Below are 19,876 nucleotides of genomic sequence, written 5' to 3'. Positions count from 1 at the left end.
GTCCAACATTATACATGCAAATAAATGAGAACCCTTTTTCAATTAAAAAAATCTCCATTAATACTTATCATTTAATGAAATATAAAGCTCTTTCTCAGAAAGCTGCACTGATGATTTTTTTTTTTTTTTCGGGAACTTTTTTTTTAAGCCATAACAAAACACAATATATGATCTGTAAATAAATTTCAATAATTCGCACCACAGTAGGACTGCTTCTCATCCGACTTGTCCTTGCAGTGAGCCATTCCGTCACATGTCAGGCTGTAGTTGATGCAATCCCCGTTGCCACACTCAAAGTCGTCCACACTCCCGCAAGTCATGTTGAGTGCTGGCGAGGTCCAAACATGCATAGAATTTGATCACTGAAACCGCATTAGCGCACTGAAATCAAAAGGCCTTTTTCTCCTTACAACTGCAAGTGTTGTCTTCCAAAAGCTGTCTATCTCCACGGCAACTGCAGTTGACCCTCCCATCAGATGTGGGCAAGCACAAGTCCTGACAGCCTCCGTTATTTGTGCGGCAAGGGGAAAACTCACCTGACGGATGCACGATACATTGGCTGGAGTTATGTTAGACTGAGAAATCTATCATCTCTGCAAAAAATAACTCAGCAAATGTGAACTGTCTCAAAGGAATGATTTGAGCGGGGCGAAGAATGCAAATTGATCCGTAGTGAATGCAACTCACAGCTGTTGGTGTCATTGGCCACTGCAACGATTCCCATTGGCTGCTGAGGGATGTCAGCTCGCAGTACTTTCATGTCGCCACCTGTGTACTTGTCAGCTCTAAGGACAGCCCTCCTCACCCAATCCGTCCAGAAGATGAAATCTCCGTACACAGCGAGGCCAAATGGATGTACAGGTTCATTCTTCAACAAAACCTAAAAAGGACAACAATTGAGGGGATCATTACCAATAAACCGACTTCCGCAAGCGTGCGCCCTTACATATCGGCTGCTTCCGTCGTATTCACAACGTTCAATCTTGTCCAGAGTGGCATCAGAGAAGTAGAGCTTCTCTGCCCGGTGATCTATAGCCAGGCCGTTGGGAGTTTTAATATCACTACCGATGATGGCCAGCACATTGGCGCCATTCAGGGAAGCCCTCATGATACTGGGAGTTTGCTCGTTCCAGTTTGTCCAGAACATAAGACTGTGGCGAGAAACAACAAAACAAACACAGGAGAGATAATCTTATCTGCAGTGGGCCTTGCCAAAACACGTCAGGGACACAGAGTGACGGCTGAGTGAAGTGAAACAAATGGCTCGGTGGGAAGACAGCAGAGTGAAAAGCAGCTGGAGCAGGGCCCAGCCTCGATCTTACTGACTCACTCTTGACACTCATCCAGCACAAAGGCTCTGGGGTGGTCTTCTCCAGACATGGTGACCACAGTGTTGCGGTTATAGGCCACAGAGCGGCTCTGGTCCACCGTGTGGCGAGTGATGGTGGAGGTAGTGTAGCTGGTCCAATAGAGCGTATCCCAACCGCGGTGGTATGCCAGGCCCTCAACTGAACCGACGTCTGTGGAAGAGGAGGAGGAAGTGGGTCTGTAAAGAACATTCTAGGACATGGTGGAGCTGACAAACCAGTCAGTAGCAATCAGACCTTTTAGGAAGGAAAGAAGAATAAAGTAGGTTTGACTCATTACTGTTTAGGTGCCATCAATCTACAACAGAGGGAGTCAACTTGTGGCACATTGACCCTCATGATCCAACCCACTTTTTTCTTTCTCCATTGAGTTTTCCATTGTTGAAGCTGAAACACAATCTGTTTTGTTTTACACATTGCTGAATACAGTATGTCTAACAGTAAACACTGTATGCTTTATTTTTCCAAGCTGCTTTTCCGGAAAACCTCTGATTGTCAAAGTCGCGTAGTAACGGTCATGTTTTGGGAAATGACACAGGCAGATTTGCATACAGCAGTATTTCCCCCAAATTTCATTTTAAAGGGGTGGCGAGGAAAAGCAAAGGGCATGGCGCAGAACATGTGCGCACAACTGCTGTTCCTGGCGTGAGTTTAAAGCGCGTGTGTCGTCCTGACACTTCATGGCTGCCTGCCTGCACATACAAATACAGCTCCCCGTGGATCCCCTCATTCGGGCTTGGGAAGAAAACTGACATGGAACAGCTTGACAAGTGAGCCTTGGGGAGGCGAGACACCGCAGCTGTTCAAGTCCACCTCTTCCTAAAGATGTGCATGCGCCATTTCTAAAACACGATGCCCGCTTTTCACACGACACGGGAATTCACTCGCATGCGTCGTCTTGCCGGCTCAAATGCATAAATCTATTTGTTCATAGTCAGACAATCGACAACTTTTACGACCTCTCAACATGACCACACGAACACTCTAACCAGCTATTTGCTCTCTGCAGAGTCAATAGAGCCTTTAGAGACATTTTTGATGAAAACAATTATCAAATTGAAGGGGATGTCCATTGTTAAATACCAAGCTGAATGGATGCATCAAAAGGCAGCAACAAACTAAAAACACAAACAATCTCAATTTTTGTTCTCCCCGCTTGTACACCCTATCCTAAAACTGTAACAGTTCAAATAGGTTTTTGACACTATTATATAAGGTGGTGATTGTCCAGCCACCCGCCCCTTGCTTAGCTTGTGTCATGGATACTATGCAAACAGTACAAGAAATCTATTTGAAGACCGTAGCACGCTGCGCGAGCGTCAGGATCGCACAGTGTGGAGAATTAACAACCGCTTTTCTTTTTTTTTTAATGTTACTACTTTCAGGATCATTGTTATGAATACAGCGATGGAAGGACGTTGTACCACAGCTTTTTTTCCAGCCGAGTCTACATGCTACGCACCTAATAGGAGATCGTAAGAGGACAAGTTGCCTCCTGCCGCAGTGAGCACTTAATATCATGTAATATTGACTGGCTCTACAGTGGAAGGACCATTAGCACATCTCAAATTGAATTTGACCATTGTTGCCTAGTGCCGAGAAATCAATGCAGACATGGATTACTACTGCATGTGAAATCTCTCTGGTGATTGACACAGAGTGCTCCTAGGGATTACGATGAATCTGCTGATGCTGCCATACTGGGACTGTTCTTTACGGGAGGGGGGGTATTCAGCAGCTTTTAGAGATGGAAACTGAAAATATCTCTCAAGCAACAAAGTCAATTAGTGGTTTAGCATATTTGTTCTAATGTGAGAAAGAATTCCATCACAGGTGGGACATTTTTAATAAAGAAGTCAAATTTACTAACCGCTGTCATTGTGGGTCTCCTTAATGGAGTAAGGCCATCGTTGTGAATCCCCTGACACTGTGAGATTATTAGATTCTTGAGTTTATTGACTTTAATTGGAACACATGGCATTGTTGTGGCAATATGTAAACAGCAGCAAACTTGGACCAAGGAACAGGGATGAAGAGTCGGCGATTAAGGTTCTGGTGCCCATTCTGGATGGTTTACTACTCGTGACTGGCCTGGTAGGACAAATCCTGGTCATCAGCACGCTAACAGGGCGGAAGCGGAAAGACCAGCACCCGCCCCATGGAACAGACACCCTGCTGCTGGCCCTGAGCGCGGCCGACCTGCTCCTGCTGCTTTGCCTACCCTTCCACACATCGGCCATCACGTTGGGCTTCTGGCCTTTTGGTAGCTTCCTGTGCAAAAGCGTCAGCTTCCTTGGTGTGGCCTGCTCATCTGCGTCAGTTTTTACCCTGGCGGCTCTGGCCGTAACTCGATACCTCACGGTGGTCCACCCCGCCTGGGCGTACCGCTCGAGGATGCAACGGCACGTCAAGGTGACAGTGGCACTTCTGTGGCTTCCCGCCTCTGCCTTGGCAGCGCCGCAGTTTGCCTTTCGCACGGTGACAACATCCAGGGCCGTATATTGCTTTGCCTTTCTCTCCGACTTCAGCCAGCTCGTCTACAGCATCAGCCTCTTCTTCTTTGGCTTCGCCCTGCCGCTGGGAATAATCATGCTGATGTACGCAAAGATCTACTGCTTTCTTCGACGCGCACGGTTGGTTGGAAATGCCCCTCAGCTGGAGCGCTACCAGAACCAGGTTACTCATACTTCAGCTCTCTTGGTCCTGGTCTTCACTCTCCTCTGGCTGCCCTCCTATGCGCTCATGTTCTCCTTTATCGGAGGAAGCATTCAGGGCTCAAAGGGCTACAATACAGTCGCCATTTTGGCCAGATTGCTGGCATCCTCCGTTGTAGTGGTGAACCCTGTGCTGTATGGATTCATGTCTCAGAAGTTCAGAAGAGAGTTGTTGAAGCTGGGAAGAGAGCGTTGGACCTTATGCAAAAACTCTGTGGTTGCTTGTCCTCACATGATGATGGGTGGAGACATGGTGCAGACCTTTGAATTGGACACAAGCTCTGAAATCTAAATTGACACCTGGTTTACACTGTGGGCCAAATATTTGTTTTTTCTAGTTTGTCAAAAGTAATGAAAAAGAAAGCAAGTACAATGTTCAAATCATTGGATCTAGGAGGGTGGGAGACCTTTCACATTCAAACAGAAGCCCTGGGAGGCTATTCTGACAACCTGCAAAGAAATTCAAACCAAAACTCCATAAACTCACAAGTTCATTGTGCGTAACAATTGTGAAGATGCTGTCAAATAAGGGATCCTAACATTAAAATGGAACTTGACCTGTTGTTTTGTAAACAGATTTTAGTTTTTCCAGAAAAACATGACCTCCCGATGCCACATATTCATCAGATGCCTGTTTTCAGTTCTTTACAACCTATAACTTGTAGAAACTTCATCAGGCATAATCATTTGAAAGTGTGCTTTGTAGGGGGTGGGGTGGGGTGCAGTTGTGTTATCATTGGAAGGTTTGTCCTTGTTTGTTTTTGCTTTTACCTATGATCCAAAATTTAATTTTTATCTTTGACAGTACTGTATTATCATAGAGATGTTTGCTTGTTTTCTTTTGTGTGTGTGTGTGTGTGTGTTGGTGTGGGTGTTTTTCCCCCAATGACTTAATTTGAGCAAGTATAATAAAACATGACTTACTATTCACCACAATCTTGCGGTCTGTGCCGTCATCGTTGATCTGTTGGATATTACCGAAGTGAATGTCGCTGAAGAAGATGCGGTTGGCTCCCTTCCCGCCGCCTCCATGATAGTCAAAGCTCAGGGCGATGACATTCTTCATGTGATCTGGGTCTTCAAACGGCTTTATGGGTGCATTCAAGTTGGTCTCGTCAGACAGGTGAATGCTTTTCAGAATGGTGCGCTCCGAGTAGAGGAGGTAGCCATCATAATCGCGGCAGCTGCGGTTGTCCTCGGCCAGCATGCCGTGCGCGCAGGCGCATGTGTGCTGCCCGTTGCCACGGAAAAGACAAAGCTGCTCACAGTCACCGTTGTTATGTTTGCAGATGTTGGTGCCTGGGGATTACATTGAGCAAAGTCATCAACATGCTGTTCACATTTTGACCACGAGACGAGAACGACATCAATAATTGATCAACAGCGCCGTTCAGACAGGATGTTCGGATAGACTCAGAAAAAGGCAGATTACTAAAAGTCCTTGGAAATGTATTGCTCGGTTTAATTACGGTGAAAGTTAAGGTTCAGCTCAACAAGCGGTGCAAAAGTTACTGAGACACAGAACAGCTGGACATAAAGGTCAACTTAAGTTCACCTGTAACAGTTATTCTGCTTTTTGTGTTCAATTTCACCCAAAAGCTGAAAATGTCTTACGATTTAAAAGTAGTTCATGTTATGGACTGAAAGCAAACTTTTCCTACCTTGCTGTCTGGCCCTGTTAAAGACCTTAATATCTTTTAGTTGTACACCAATCCCAGTCCTGAGTTGGACTGCATCCGTGGCGTTGTCTTTATTGCCTCGTTTAATGGAGCCGTTTGCGTGAGTCCTACGCAAAAAACAATGATGCTCTCAGTGAAAAAAAAAAGAAAAACCCTAACATTTTCGCCTGCCACGCATTAGTGTCAGACATTATTAAACTATATAATAATAATAATAGCAATCACTTCTGACTTAGGTAAACAATTTCAGGAGCTGACCTGTCACTCCAGTAGATGTATTCTTCAAAAACAGAAACTGCAAACATATCCATGTTGTTGCTAGCCAAGACCAATTCTCTATTTTCTCCGGTCTCAAGGTTGATGCGCTCAATCTTGTCTGTCCTGGCATCGCACCAATACAACAGCCCCTCCTATGTATGTAGACCCCATATGACAGCTTGTGTCAAAACGTGCAAATAGACACCGATTTTAAGAGTAAAAACCAACAGGAGGTCAGCTATACACCCTACCGTGTAGTCAATGGAGATTCCATTGGGCCAACTGATGCTCACGTTGACCAGGACCAACCTTTCAGAGCCATCCAGTCGAGAGCGCTCTATGCGAGGGTACTGACCCCATTCTGTCCAGAACAGATACCTAAAGAAAACATAACGCTGAGGATTATCGATATCCTCGCTTTACTATGACACATTGGTGTTTTCTGAGATAGTGTCGGATTTGCCGTGGGAAATTATCCAGTTTCACTTTTTTCCCTCTAAATTTTTTACAAAACAATATGACGCTGTCGGTTATGAGAGCAATGTGTTGCAGAGTAATTGTGTAATGAATACTCTTCGCCAATAGGCAGCAGCACAGTATTTTGAGACAAGATCTTAAGGGGTGATGGTGATTGATGGGCAACAGTCGTATTTTTTCTGTTCTTATCCAATCCCTGTTCATAAGACTTTGATTAGAATGACTTTATATTGTTAAAATAGGCTACAGCATTTCAACATTTTTCAGCTAGTGGTGTGCCTTGAGGATTTTTTTTTTTTTTTTAGAAAAGTGTGCCTTGACTCAAAAAAAACTACAAAAACAAACAAAAAAACCCCCACTGCTCTCAATACTTAAAAGGGTCACATCTTTGGAGCAATTTGGTTCGTGCAACATTCAAGTAAGCAGTTGGCAAGTAGCCTTCCTTACCCTTTCACTGGGTGCACAGTGATGGCTCTGGGCTTATCCAGGCCCTGGGAAATAACCACATAGCGGAAGGAGCCGTTCAGCCTGGCCACCTCAATTACATCAAAGCCCTGGTCGGTCCAGTAAATGTTTCCTGTGGTAGCAGTTTGCCAATATCGTCAATAAAAAAGTAATCCAAAAAAAAAAAAAAAAACGTAGAATTTGAAGCAGGGGTGTCAAACTCATTTTCATCGTGGGCCACATTGTGGTTATAATTTCTGTCAAAGGCCCGGAATAAATTTTGAAATTAGAGCCCAGTAAAAACTGTTCAAAAGACAGACTGGGACCAAAAAAAAATGTTTTTTTTTTAAGACAGCTCGCCAGTTGGAATTTATTTAGAAAATCAAATCAGCATTTTGCAGGCCACATAAAAAACGATTTGGCGGGCCGGATAAGGTCCCCGAGCGTTGAGTTTGACACCTCTGCTTTATTGGAATTGGGTTTTAAAATGTTTAGGGAAAATATAAGCTTCAAGTTATTTAGCATTTTTTTTTTTTGATAAACAGCTCTTTTTATGTAGCTCTGATAGTAAACTGGTGAAAAAACATTGCGGGGAAAAAAGTCCCCATCCCTGATGTTTGTATGTGAAATGATGCAATATGTACAAGATGTTACACCAAGGCCAGACCTGCAATCCAGTCAACAGTAATGCCTTCAACTCTGCCAATGCCATTGGTGACCACGTCTTCCCTCCATGTTTGATCTCTCTTGGCCCTGCTGATAGTGCTCAAGCCCATGTCTACCCAGTAGATGGTGTCGTTCTCTGAAAAAGACCAGTATGCTACCTATCGATGCTTCAAGGGGACAGTGAAAGAGCCAGTCGTATCCAAGTGAGGCCGTCTCGGTAACGGCGTTCCTCGCTAGTGTCACTCACCAGCGTGGAAGTCGATGCCGACGGCCAGAGAGGTACCAGACACTGGCACCAAAGCGTCAGATTTGTCGGCCGGGTCAAGCGGAATCCCTCTGATGCCTTCATGGACCGAATAAAGCAGGAACGAGCCCATGCCTGCCACAAAATAAAGAGGGTGAGGCTGACTACGCTTATTCGGATTCGGCGGCATGCTGCGCTGCTACGGAAAAGCCCTTGCCGACGAAAGGCAGCTATGTTACCTTCGCACGACTGCTGTCCCGTCTTGAGGCTGTAGCCGGCAGTGCACATGCAGGCCCTGCTGCTTGGTGAAGTGGGCAGACACAGCTGGGAACAATCTCCATTGTTGTTACTACACAGATTGACGCTTGCTGAGGGGAAGAAAGATCACAGAGGCCAAATTCTATTGAACAACTTCCAACACATAAAATATACAGTAAACCACAATCATTTGCGGTGGATAGTGATCAAGGAGGACTGGGTACAAAATCTCAGCGGTTCTAATTTAATACCCTCTCCAACAATCGACATATGAAATTCAACTTTTAGTCACAGGTCCTTCCACTTAACTGGTTCGTTAACAAGCTCGTTTGACTACAGGTGGTCGAAACATTTGTGGCTAAAGACAAAATGTGCCCTTTTTTTTTTTTTAAATCTCTCTTGTATACAATGACAATTAGAGCATTCCATCCTACTCTATTCTGTTCCATTCTATTCATTTGTGACAGTTCACAAATGAATAGAATAGAACATAATAGAATGGGAATAGAATGAGAATAGATGGGAAATCCAGGTCCAGAAAGTAAAAAAAAAAAAAAAAATTGCCACAGTTTGTCTTTTGTCATTGCGGTTCGACTCCACCTGCACTAAGTGGGCAATTGAAAAAAGACATTTTACAACATGAATATTACAAAGAACTGGACATACTTCTGACACTAATGAAGAAAATTGGTCAGGGCAGTAATAAAACAAGGTGCAGGAATTTGTGGCAAGGTGTTTAATACATGTGACAAAAACCTTTTCGTATGTCTGGGCAGCGATGTGAAGTGAGGTGGCAAAATGGAAACCTTAACTTCCAACAATAAGAACTTCCAAGCCAGCCTACATTTTGCAAAAACAGACTTGACGTCTCTCATCTGGTTTGTTGTTTGACAGTAAGTTTTGACTCTCATTTAACAGGAGTTTGAGTGTTATCTGTTAAATCTGAACACAGCCAACATCCAGTTATAAGACGGTGCTCGCACAGGTTGTAGGTGGCATTTATTGATGAAAAACTTTTGAAATAAGTATTTGATCTTTTTTAAATCACCGACCTGGGTGTGTAGACATTCTATATGAATTTTCAAAAGGAAAATAAAACACTCATGTAACCCCCTTGGTTCTGTACCATTGTAGTACAGAATGATAATCCACTATCTTACACGGAAAAAATTGAACTGACTTGCCGACTTACCTTTCTGTACGTCCTCATCATATATGGTCATATGCATCATAGGAGACGTGTTATTCCTTAAAACCTTCCAGTTACTCCCGTCCTTCTTGTCACATGTTCCAATTTGATCAGTCGCTTGGTCCGCCCACCACAGCGTGTCACCTTCATAGAAGGAAAGATAATTGATTGTTACAAGAGTAAAAAGGGGACAGTAACAATTTTAACTATGAGCTTACCCATTATAGCCAAGGCTGTGGCCTTGTTGAGTTTTCCTTTAATGCCGTCCAGGATTTCCAGTTTAGATCCATCCAGGTGACAGCGATTGATGGTGCCGTTTCCTGAGCTGATCCAGTATAGATGCTCTTTGTCATAGTCAATAGACAGGCCTGCGAGCAAATATTAACGACACGCTGTATGCATGTGTAAAGGATGGCACGTCCCTGATCTGCTTATTTCAGGCTGAAATGCAGGTCTTGTATTGTAGGGCTGCTCACCAACTGGTCCCTTCTGGTTGATGAAAAGCGTAGTGCGGTTGGTGCCATCCATGTTCGACATGCTTATGTTGTCACCATCGGTCCAGTACAACTTCCTGTGGTCAGATGTGAGAAAAGTACTCATGCGATGTACTTAAGTAGAAGTGCAGATACTTACAGTTAATGTGAAGTAAAGACTACTATTAGTAAAACTAATATGATGATGTGTGTATGGAAAAATAAAACAAGTATAGGCTCAAACCTACAAAAGGGAAAATATGAAATTACATCTACATACAATGACTGTTAGCGACTTGGCACAAAGAAAGAAAAACATCTACATACAAAAGTTTCACCATTTTACCACCATAAGTAGTGCTAATGTCGTACGCTTATGTTGAGGAGTTAGCAAGCATTGGCTTGACTTTTATGCTCAAAACAATGTGCCCCCCACACACAAGAACTGAGCTACTGCTGCGACCTAACATAAAATCACTGAATCACTGAAAATCAAAACCAAACCTTTAAAACCTAGACCCAAATGAGTTGATTGGGTACAAAAGGAACACCCACCCTAATTGAGGATGCAGCACCAGACAATGGGGCTTGTCTAAACCCTGGATGACAGCATTCTTAAAGGAACCATCCAGTCTGGCCACATTGATCTGCTTCTTATTGGCATCATAGCTGGTCCAGAAAAGGTTCCTGGACACCCAGTCGACTGCCAGCCCATGAGCATTAGGAAGATCTGAGAAAAGTTACACACGCAATCACACAGTCATTGGAAATGTAATAAAATCCATGTGGAATAGCGGGAACTCCTCAAAGATGTCTTACCAGCAGAGACAACAGTTTCCACGCCAGTGCCATTGATGAACGCTCTTTTGATAGTCTGTGTTCGGACATCCGACCAGTAGATTCGATGCTCAACTGCGTCGTAGTCCACCGCTGTCACGTTGTCAATGTCGGGCACGGTGAAGGAGATTATGTAGTTATAGTAGGGGTTGTCGATGTCCACGCCTCTGATCTCGATCTGACGAGCATATAGAAGGAACTTGCGGGACTCTGCAACACAAATATTAGCAGAGTAGTGGTAAAGACAATTTCATGACACCTCGATTACATGTTAATATTTGATCATTTCTTAATGACAAAGAACACTGAGGCAACGGTCACACAGCAGGGCTTAATGCTCAATTTTGATAATCACATTGCCAAAACTGTCCTGCATATGCATTAAGGAGACTGTGACGTCACACACAGCAAGCGTGCTGAAGGTTAGTGTTCTTGGAGGTAGCGGCCAATAATGAAATGGCTGTCGTACTAGAAGATTTTTAATCGGTTAAATTTAAGGAGGAAATTGAGAAGGAGAAGGGTGAGGTGTTTGGCCATGGCATTATGGGAAGCAGAGGTGACTGTGGAGAGGAGCTTGTGAATGCGGAGCAAGTAAGCGCGCGAGCGAGAGACTACAGGATACAAATACGCCTCGCTCTTCAGCTATTGATTCTCTAATACTAATCAACCAGCAATCAACATGAGACACTGGATAAAATTGAAGTATAATTTGATTTTTAAAAGACAGATAAGTGCTAAGAAATTAGTCACTTGTGTTTTAGGCTCCTAGACAACATACAGAAGCTCCTAATATATTGTATGAGTGAGTACACACTCCATCAATGAGACTTTGAAAAGAATAAGTACGTACGTGTACTTAGTTAATTGGATATGCAAGTGTTGTATTTACCTTTACATGTGCGTTTGTCACCTTGCAGCTTCATAAGGTGAGGACAGGCACAGGAGAAGGTTTGGTTGAAGTTGATGAGACATAGATGGGAGCAAGGGCCTTTGCCGTCAGGTGTGGCACATGGGTTGGGAGCTGTGTGAAAAACAGATTTGCATCACATGTAAATGATATATATAAAAAGGGCGGCTCCATCAATCAACTTAGCCTCAACTCAAATGAGTGAATAAGCGGTGAGCAACGTACCCTGGGGTTGCCTCGACGGGTGATAGACCTGCAGGTCAAAAGGTTGTGTGTTGGTGCGTTGGACGACAGTGACGTTGTGCCCTGTCCATTTGTTGGCTTTGGCAAGTGTGTTGGTTCTCCAGTCCGTCCAATAAACTTCACCTCCATACATGGTGACAGCAAAGGGGTGGGACAAATACTCGTGGCCCCGCAACACCTCAATCAGCCCCGAGCCATCATACATGGCTGAATAAATAGCGTCTGATCTAAAAGAAAAAAATCCAGTAAGGATTCAGTAAGGATCCAGTAAGTAAAAAAAAAAAATCCAGTAAGAAACTCTTTAAGGTTGTTCACTTTGCAGGAAATCAGCTATCAACATCCTTGGCTATAAACTAGCATTATTGACAAACATGTCCCTGTAATGTAGGAAGACTCCTTTATGACAAGTTATGCTACCGATGCAGCAAATGTAGCTAATGTTGAATTGTGCCAACGCTAGCTTAGTATGGCTTTTTTTTTTTAAACAAATTATGACATAACACTAAATTACTCATTTAGTCTCGACTAAATGAGTGGAGGGTGTGCCACACGTGAATAAAAGCATTGCGATGAGAGCTCGGAGTGAGGTAACCAGTACCTGGCATCAATCCAGACAATGCGTCGCTCCATGTAATCAACAGTGAGTCCATTGGGCCAGCCGCCACTGCCAGTCTCCCTGTGGATGGTGCGTCTGCCCTCGCCACTCATAGACGCTGCCTCAATCCTGGGCAGGCTAGCATCCCAGTCTGTCCAAAAGAGAATTCTGACAACACACAAGAATCGTGTGAGTCTGGACCGTCAGCCGTATGGTGAAATACAACACTGGGGACGAGTCTTCATTCCAACTGGTGATCTTTACCCATCACGTGGGTCCAGGGCGATGGCTCGGGGGTGCTCGACCTCCCCAGCCAGCAGCGTCGTTCGCATGGTCCCATCCAATTTGGCCACCTCAATCTGGTCCAAATTGCTTTCCACCCAGTAGATATTCCCTGCAATCCAGTCCACCGCCAGGCCCTCGGGAGTCGCCAGCCCGTATTGGATCACGACTTCAAAACTGGTCAGAGCTACACAGCACACGATGAGAAATTGCAGTTTGATGAATGGTTCCTTTCCATTTTGGATAGTACTGGTTTACGTAAACACAAATCGTGTGACCTTGGTTCCAGATGAGAGAACATATTCTATATTTCATTTTGAAAAAGAGCACACAATGATTTGTTGAGAATACCTAATGCTTATGGAATCCATCACAGAAGAGTGGCACGCACTGCTGCTTTGTTTGTCAGTGTGGCTTTGCCCCACACATTATCTTCCCCACCACACATGCCTAACTTTTGAGAAAATCAGCCTCCAACGCAAGACTGCCCTCTTTCATTATTTCCCAGAAACAACTGGCTCTCATGCAAACTAAGTGCGAAGCCAGAATGTATAATCATCTCTGGCTGAGGGCGATTAGGCGAGTTCTTCACAGGCCCTTCAAGTGGCACTGCTATTACAACTCTAGTGGATGTTTTCAAAGGAAATCTGCAATGGCTGGTTTTTCTCTACATGTTTGGATGTTCATTTGGCACCAGTGCAGGACGACAGCTACAAAGATGATCAGATAGCGTTAGTAACGCTGCGGGACGTGGAGTTCAGAATTACAGTTGGAGCAGTGACGCCGGCAGGCCGGGAACTGAAAGAGCTGAGAGTTGTGCCTCCTACGCGAGGTCAGTGATGCAGGCTGCAGTCACGCACAGCGAAGCCTCAGACAAATGGGAAGAGACAAAGCCTTTCGAGTGCCCCCCGACTGCTGTGTTGGGAACGCAACCTTGATTGGCGAGGAGACCTGGCCTTCTGGAGGTGGAAAGGCCAATCATGACAGGAGATTTGTTCAGGGTCCGACACCACCTCTGATGACACTGTGTATTCAGGTGTATTTATTTTGTAGAAAAACCCAGTCAGGCATTTTCCCCCATAAAGGTTTTCATTGTGTTTACTAGTCAGGGGAATAGGCAAAAAAGTCCACTTTCTATGAAACTGTGTGGAACGGTTCGATCAGATCAAAGATTTGCTCATTTCTATCTCGATCACAATAGATTTAATTGTCAAAATATTACGAGGAAACCCATTGAAATCGGAATTTATGAAAAATTACATTGCAATATTACTGTAGCGGTACATGCACCTCACGCAGATGGCCAACCATTGCCCTGATGTTCAAACAAAAGAAACGGGTGCGTTGCATCAGAAGGACATCTGGATTCGTGCACATGCAGTGCCTCCATTCACATGTTTTTGTAGCCCAGCAAAAGGGTTTCTTTATTTTCAGTTCGCGGAGTTTCTTATTTTCATTGTTCAGAGTTGGGATTGATGTTTGTAAAGCATGACAGTGTGAAACCTAAAAGGATGTTTGGAAGACCCTTGTTGTAACACAGGTATAGTTGCGATGGGACCTTTACAACTTTCATTCTCGCAGTATTTCAATTTTATTCATTTAATTTTATTCAATTTTTTGGAAAACTGTAAAGCAAAAATCTTTACGTAAACACCATGTATTGACTCATTGCGGACTACTCACCTCCGTTTTCCGACAGTTTCCCACGGTAGATCTTGTCCTCTACGACATCCGTCCAGTATAATGTGCTTTGGCTCAGGTGAAAGTCCAATGCGATCGTGTTTCTGAGGCCTGGCACCAGGACATTGAACTCCCCTTTGTGAAGCTCAATCCTTCTGATCTCATGGCGGTTTGAAAATATAATGAAAGGCTTGAAGGGATCTAATGACAATAAAAGTACACAAAAGCCAAATATTAGTGTTTTAATTTTCTTTTAATACCTTTGTTGAGACCATTTGTCCTCACCGGTGCTTTTGCAGCTCTCCATGTCAGACTCCAGCACCCAGCCTTCATAGCAGGAACACTTGACACTGGATTTTTCTTGCTCACATTTTTGACTACATTTGAGGTGTTTGGCACAGAAGCTCTGGATCTGGCAGGTTTTGTTGTCTGCCCCGAGTTCCATGCCCAGGGGACAGGAACACATGAAGCCTTCACCCGGAATGATGCTACAGTTGTGACTACAACCGCCATTGTCCAGCGAACACAAGTCTGCATGTCACAAACAAGAGGGGCGTGGTTTATTGTCAGTGTTTTGATGGAGATGGGAAGTACGACAATAAATTAATATTGCTATAGAGTGCATTACATGACACTGTATCAATATGCGTACATGGGTGAGGTATGTATTTCACCGGCAAATACTACTGTACGCGTTACACTGGCTGACAAGTTGAACATTTTAATTAGATCCCAATGTCAGTGTTGTCTTCTTCGTTTACAGCACATCGGCTTTATTTTCCTTTCTTATGCTCATGTGAAGATCGAAGACTCACAGAGCAAGAGTGGAGCAGGGCAGTGTTACATTGTAATAAACCTAGTGCTGACAATTTTGTCAAACAGGAAATGTTTTGACTAGAAAATTGCTGGCACCAAGAGATAGCTTGCAAATTAAAATCGGTAAGTTCAACATTAAGCGGTCCATATGTGGACAGTGTCCAGGCAAGATCATTAACTACAGACTAAATTCTGGTGTTTCTCTTCATGTGTGGAGGGTTTTCTTACCACAAAGCTTCTCATCAGAGCCATCTGGACAGTCGTCAGTGCCGTCGCACAGCTTCTCGGCAGGAAGACAGATGGACTCGTTGGTGGCACACACGTGGTGAGACAACTTGCACACCAGCGCGTCGCAGTTGACCTCGTCTGAGTTGTCCTCACAGTCACTATCGCCGTCACATACCCAGGCCTTGCTGATGCAGCGAGCTGAGAAGATCACATGTCGGCAACCTTCAGCTTCTGTCCACAACTACCCGCGACGACACGTCAACATTATTTGTGCCCGAGTCATTTCAGTGCACAGTGGCCATTGTTGGTCTGTATCTGTGCAGTTTTTGCCGTAATGGGAGTGAAAAATTCCTTCTCTGTAAACTACGTCTATTTGCCTCTTCCACTAACACTTCCTATTCCAACACTTGGTTACAACGCTGAAAATAATCAGCGTGCACGAAACCATATGCAACGGTGTATTGATGGCGATGAATCAGAATGAATTGAATAACCTTTAAGTTTGCCAAGATCAACACTTGAAGTGTAGCACAAATTGAGAGCTCTCGCACCTGAATCCTTGCAACTAAACTTGACCGCGGGGTCGCACATGTGAGTGACACCCTCGCAGTTGTTCTCATCACTCAGGTCCATGCAATCTGTGTCACCGTCACAGCGCCACCTCATGGGGATGCACAAACCATCCATGCGACACTGGAACTCATCCACATGGCAGCCACCTGGGGGACGGGTAGCTGTAGAGACAAGAAGGATCGAGTTGGCTTAAATTAGGCACACTTGTCAAAGAGGCAAGTCTGTTGATAAATTCAGATGCAGCACTTCAAACTATTTAACAGGAATAGGTACACCTGGCATTCTTAGTGATCAATTGCAACTCAAACCACAAATATATACCGGTACACGTTTTTTGTGAATTTCTTACAAAATGTAAAATAAAAATTCTATTTACATTTGCACAGTAAAAGAAGTGACTGACACGGGACGACTAGAAAAGGTATGTTCAATTTGTTGCGTTGAAACAGTGGGGGCCGAAGTTATACGGCCAGCAGCACTCCAGTACAATTCCATTGTGTCTTGAGGGAGAAAATAAATTCCCCTGTACTTGTAAGTAGCTTATCTGCATTTGTCAATTTCATAATATTATGCGGTGCATCAACACAAAGTTTCAGAGAAAGCAGTGTCGTTGCTTTTGTGTAATCCTGCTAGCAAACGACAAACAATGACAACACTGATGACAACGTTACTAAGACAGGACAGCGAAGGACAGACTCACGCAGCGGATACACTCGGCAAGGACAGCGGAGAGCGACAACGGGCCCTTCCAGCCATTAATTATCATGCCGACGCAATGCAGACGCTGTGCCAAGTCAAACAACAATAGCACACAGTTCTTTGATTGATGTCACAAGAGGAGAAGGGGCACCTCTGAGGTGTTGACACAATGACTGTTCCTCGTGACAAAGGTCAGCATTTGGCACAGACAGGGCCAGCAACCTTTCAGAAGAGAAGATCAGTAAAGCAGACATGGGGTGGGGGGGTGTTGCTTTTTCATTTTCCTGCTAATGACATCAGGAGGCAGGCTACAAACATACAGGGCGCAGATTGCTCATTAATTCAACAGGTCATGCTGAGCCTTGTTTACCGCTTGCTGGCATTTGACTGCACTTGGCTAGGATTCTGCATGGATCAAGCAGTACATTAAACACACACACAGTGCACAGCGGCGGGCGCTCTTCTATAACGCTGTTGCGGTGGTTAACCAGAGAGCCCCAATCTTCCAAAGACGACCGACGGAGATTTGAAAATGTGAAACATCTGTGTCATTTGTGCATCACAAAACGGTCTAATTATTAGAAAACCACTGAACAAAACCACATCCGTAAGAAAGACACTAAGAGGTTTTGCCGAAAACGATAAACTGCAGCTAGAGGCCAATTAGAGGGGAAATGTGGTGTGATGGAAGATCAATCCTCAATGTCAGCCTGCCAGGCGCAGACAGAAACACACAAACTACACCAAGTTGGCCTCAATCTATTCTGTGACGTGGGGCGGGCTTTGATTTGTCAAAACTCTCCCCATTGTATAAACTGTTACAAAGTATATACGGGATTCCTAATGAGATGTGTTATTTGCGCAGTACAGTACAAGCAAAAGTTAATTGAATAAGCTGTCTTTAAACACTCGCGCGCTAACAACAGCTCACATGAAGTTGGGGGCGTCACAAAAGTTGACGATTCAAACATGATAAAACAACCAGCATATACTAATGTCATCACCTTGATTGGTACAATTGGCATGTGTCTCATCGCTGTAGTCTCCACAGTCATTATCGCCATCACAAGTCCAATATTCTGGGATACAGCGACCACTGTTGCATTTAAACTGCACACTGGAGCAGGAATGACTGCAGCCGGCTTCATCGCTGTTATCCCCACAGTCGTTGTCTACACAGAAGCAGACACGCAAAAAAAACATTAAACACATCAACCGTCTTCAAAAAGACGGTCCGAGACGTGTGGTTGCCTACCATTGTCACAGCGCCAGTTGATGTTGATGCAGCGACCATTAGCGCAGGTAAATTGAGTGAGAGGGAAACATGTGGGATAGGCTGGAGAAAAGGGAAGAAGAGGGGCGGGATGAAACGAATGACTCATCTGCGCCCTAGCCAAGCTAACGTAACAACAACGTGACCCAAACCGGACGCACCGCATGAGTCGGGTTCGTCTGAGCGGTCTCCACAGTCATCATCAAGGTCACACGTCCAGGAGATGGGGATGCAACGGCCACTGGCACAAGGGTACTGATTTGGAGGACATGTTCGTGCTGACGGGTAACAAAATGGAAAACGAGTTTCAGTATCAGTGTTTCAACATGCGTGCATGCAGGGGAAGGGAAGCAAATGTACAAAGATGTTCTCGTTGCTCAAACATATACAGCTATTAATGTATTATGCTAAGGCAGTATTTCTTAAACTGAATTCCCTGGACTACTGGGAGTTCGAAAGCCGCACAGTAGAGTGTGGTCCACAGACAAATTAGTAAAACTTTTTATTTCTCTGATCATTTTTTTAAGCAACCATTGATTTTGCAGGTCAAGGCATCAATTTGCAGGATGCATTCATTGTGCACGCGCTAAATGAGACGGTTGCTCACTCGAGGTCGACATGGTGATTATGCTTTGTTGGCATACGGTGGCCTTGGGAAAAAATTTCCCCTGTAAGTGGTCCCTTAACCTCAAAAGTTTGAAAACCTTTGCACTAATACGCTACATTTAAAAGTTGGCAATCCAAGTTGGTTGAAAACCCCTACCAAGAACGCAAAGCATTTTAATCCTCCGCCAATAACATCACTCATGTAATGTCCTACGGTAGAACTAATCTTTCAACTTCAAATCATTCTGAAAACTATGTGTTTTTTTTCAACAGCATTGCCTTTTCCGCTGACATATCGCAATGCACTTTATTTTAGCGTTATTCGTTAAGATTCTCTTACATGTTACTTATGGTGTGTGTTTACATTTTACCGGTACTTATGCTGTGTATTGACATTGGTGTGTATTTACATTTTATAAGTTTCCATTAATATACTCCATCACCAAGAAAATACTGTACATGTAAACTGAAAGATGTTGCAGGTTTGAAGCATACCGGAACAGGTGGTATTTGTTTCATCCTCATCTTGGCCGCAGTCATTGTCACCATCACATAGCCAGCGCGTAGGGATGCAACGGTTGTTATTGCATTTAAATCGGTCCGTGGAACAGGTGTGCTGGTCTTGTGGGAGACATCATGGGCACCATGAGTAAAACCATACATCCTTGAGTTCATTTGTTTTCTAACAATCATAGTTTACAGAAATTCTGCTCACAAAAAATTTCGGGATTTGGCTTAAGAACTCGATCACACGATGAACCTGAAATGCATCACAACCTTTCACATGCATGCAAATGTATTATTTTTGCAAATGTATTATTTTTGAATGTACAGGTCTAGATGTTCATTGTTTCGGTACTTTTTGCATAACATGTTCTCTGACAAGAGCGCTAATCAATCGTAACGTTTCCAAGTATAATTAGAAATGGAAAATGGTAAAAGGTCATTTTCATCAATGTTTTCACTTTTGACATTCTCTACCTGATCTACTCGTGTCCCAAACAGTCGGCACTAAACGGCATGTTGACTCACCAATATAACGTGCAATATTGGCAACAGTGTCTGAGCCACCGCCATATCGAGAAAGGTTAAGCACTCTAGGGAACACTGATGGTTTTCATCATGGAAAATTTGGTAACACATCACAAGCAATTCATTAAAAAGATACTTTACAAATTTAGCCAATTTCAGCCATAAAAAAAAGTTATATTTTGACTATGAGTTGATAAAAAGTTTTTTTACCACTTGCTGTCAACTGAAAATTACTGAGGGCATCCAATCACAGCACAGCTCACATGACCAAAACAAGAAAAGAGGTGAGCTGTAATTGCTTGTCACCTTAGCTCTGAGCACATGATGTAGTTTTAT

At 43.9% G+C, this 19,876-nt stretch overlaps 2 protein-coding genes across 2 annotated transcripts in view; one reads left to right on the top strand and one right to left on the bottom strand.

Moving 5' to 3' along the window:
* The window catches only part of LOC148428028 (low-density lipoprotein receptor-related protein 1-like), a 95,461-nt gene that overhangs the window by 23,562 nt on the left and 52,023 nt on the right, over positions 1 to 19,876 (bottom strand). The window contains exons 17-46 of the mRNA XM_088407765.1: positions 19,004 to 19,129; positions 18,064 to 18,180; positions 17,885 to 17,965; positions 17,634 to 17,801; positions 15,909 to 16,091; positions 15,358 to 15,555; positions 14,599 to 14,844; positions 14,317 to 14,514; positions 12,616 to 12,820; positions 12,355 to 12,519; positions 11,739 to 11,983; positions 11,496 to 11,627; positions 10,589 to 10,816; positions 10,325 to 10,499; positions 9,773 to 9,867; positions 9,515 to 9,664; positions 9,300 to 9,440; positions 8,089 to 8,217; positions 7,853 to 7,984; positions 7,607 to 7,741; positions 6,943 to 7,072; positions 6,270 to 6,396; positions 6,019 to 6,170; positions 5,743 to 5,867; positions 5,006 to 5,380; positions 1,331 to 1,520; positions 947 to 1,151; positions 688 to 880; positions 411 to 536; positions 200 to 328 (exon numbers count right to left, since the gene is read on the bottom strand). Of these exons, the coding sequence (XP_088263891.1) occupies positions 200 to 328; positions 411 to 536; positions 688 to 880; positions 947 to 1,151; positions 1,331 to 1,520; positions 5,006 to 5,380; positions 5,743 to 5,867; positions 6,019 to 6,170; positions 6,270 to 6,396; positions 6,943 to 7,072; positions 7,607 to 7,741; positions 7,853 to 7,984; positions 8,089 to 8,217; positions 9,300 to 9,440; positions 9,515 to 9,664; positions 9,773 to 9,867; positions 10,325 to 10,499; positions 10,589 to 10,816; positions 11,496 to 11,627; positions 11,739 to 11,983; positions 12,355 to 12,519; positions 12,616 to 12,820; positions 14,317 to 14,514; positions 14,599 to 14,844; positions 15,358 to 15,555; positions 15,909 to 16,091; positions 17,634 to 17,801; positions 17,885 to 17,965; positions 18,064 to 18,180; positions 19,004 to 19,129 (5,001 nt within the window). The remainder of the gene's footprint in view (positions 1 to 199; positions 329 to 410; positions 537 to 687; positions 881 to 946; positions 1,152 to 1,330; positions 1,521 to 5,005; positions 5,381 to 5,742; positions 5,868 to 6,018; positions 6,171 to 6,269; positions 6,397 to 6,942; positions 7,073 to 7,606; positions 7,742 to 7,852; positions 7,985 to 8,088; positions 8,218 to 9,299; positions 9,441 to 9,514; positions 9,665 to 9,772; positions 9,868 to 10,324; positions 10,500 to 10,588; positions 10,817 to 11,495; positions 11,628 to 11,738; positions 11,984 to 12,354; positions 12,520 to 12,615; positions 12,821 to 14,316; positions 14,515 to 14,598; positions 14,845 to 15,357; positions 15,556 to 15,908; positions 16,092 to 17,633; positions 17,802 to 17,884; positions 17,966 to 18,063; positions 18,181 to 19,003; positions 19,130 to 19,876) is intronic.
* Positions 3,076 to 4,665, top strand: LOC148428029 (galanin receptor type 3). The gene has a single exon (XM_088407772.1). The coding sequence runs from the start codon at positions 3,342 to 3,344 to the stop codon at positions 4,371 to 4,373; it is 1,032 nt and encodes a 343-aa protein (XP_088263898.1). The 5' UTR covers positions 3,076 to 3,341; the 3' UTR covers positions 4,374 to 4,665.

Source organism: Hippichthys cyanospilos, chromosome 2 (assembly GCF_059441005.1).
Source record: "Hippichthys cyanospilos isolate Australia breed blue-spotted pipefish chromosome 2, RoL_Hcya_1.0, whole genome shotgun sequence".
Taxonomy (NCBI): domain Eukaryota; kingdom Metazoa; phylum Chordata; class Actinopteri; order Syngnathiformes; family Syngnathidae; genus Hippichthys; species Hippichthys cyanospilos.
This window is presented reverse-complemented; position numbering and strand designations above follow the sequence as displayed.

Coding starts and splice junctions, on each gene's coding strand:
- LOC148428029 (XM_088407772.1), top strand. CDS start 3,342: ATGGCATTGTTGTGGCAATATGTAAACAGCAGCAAACTTGGACCAAGG.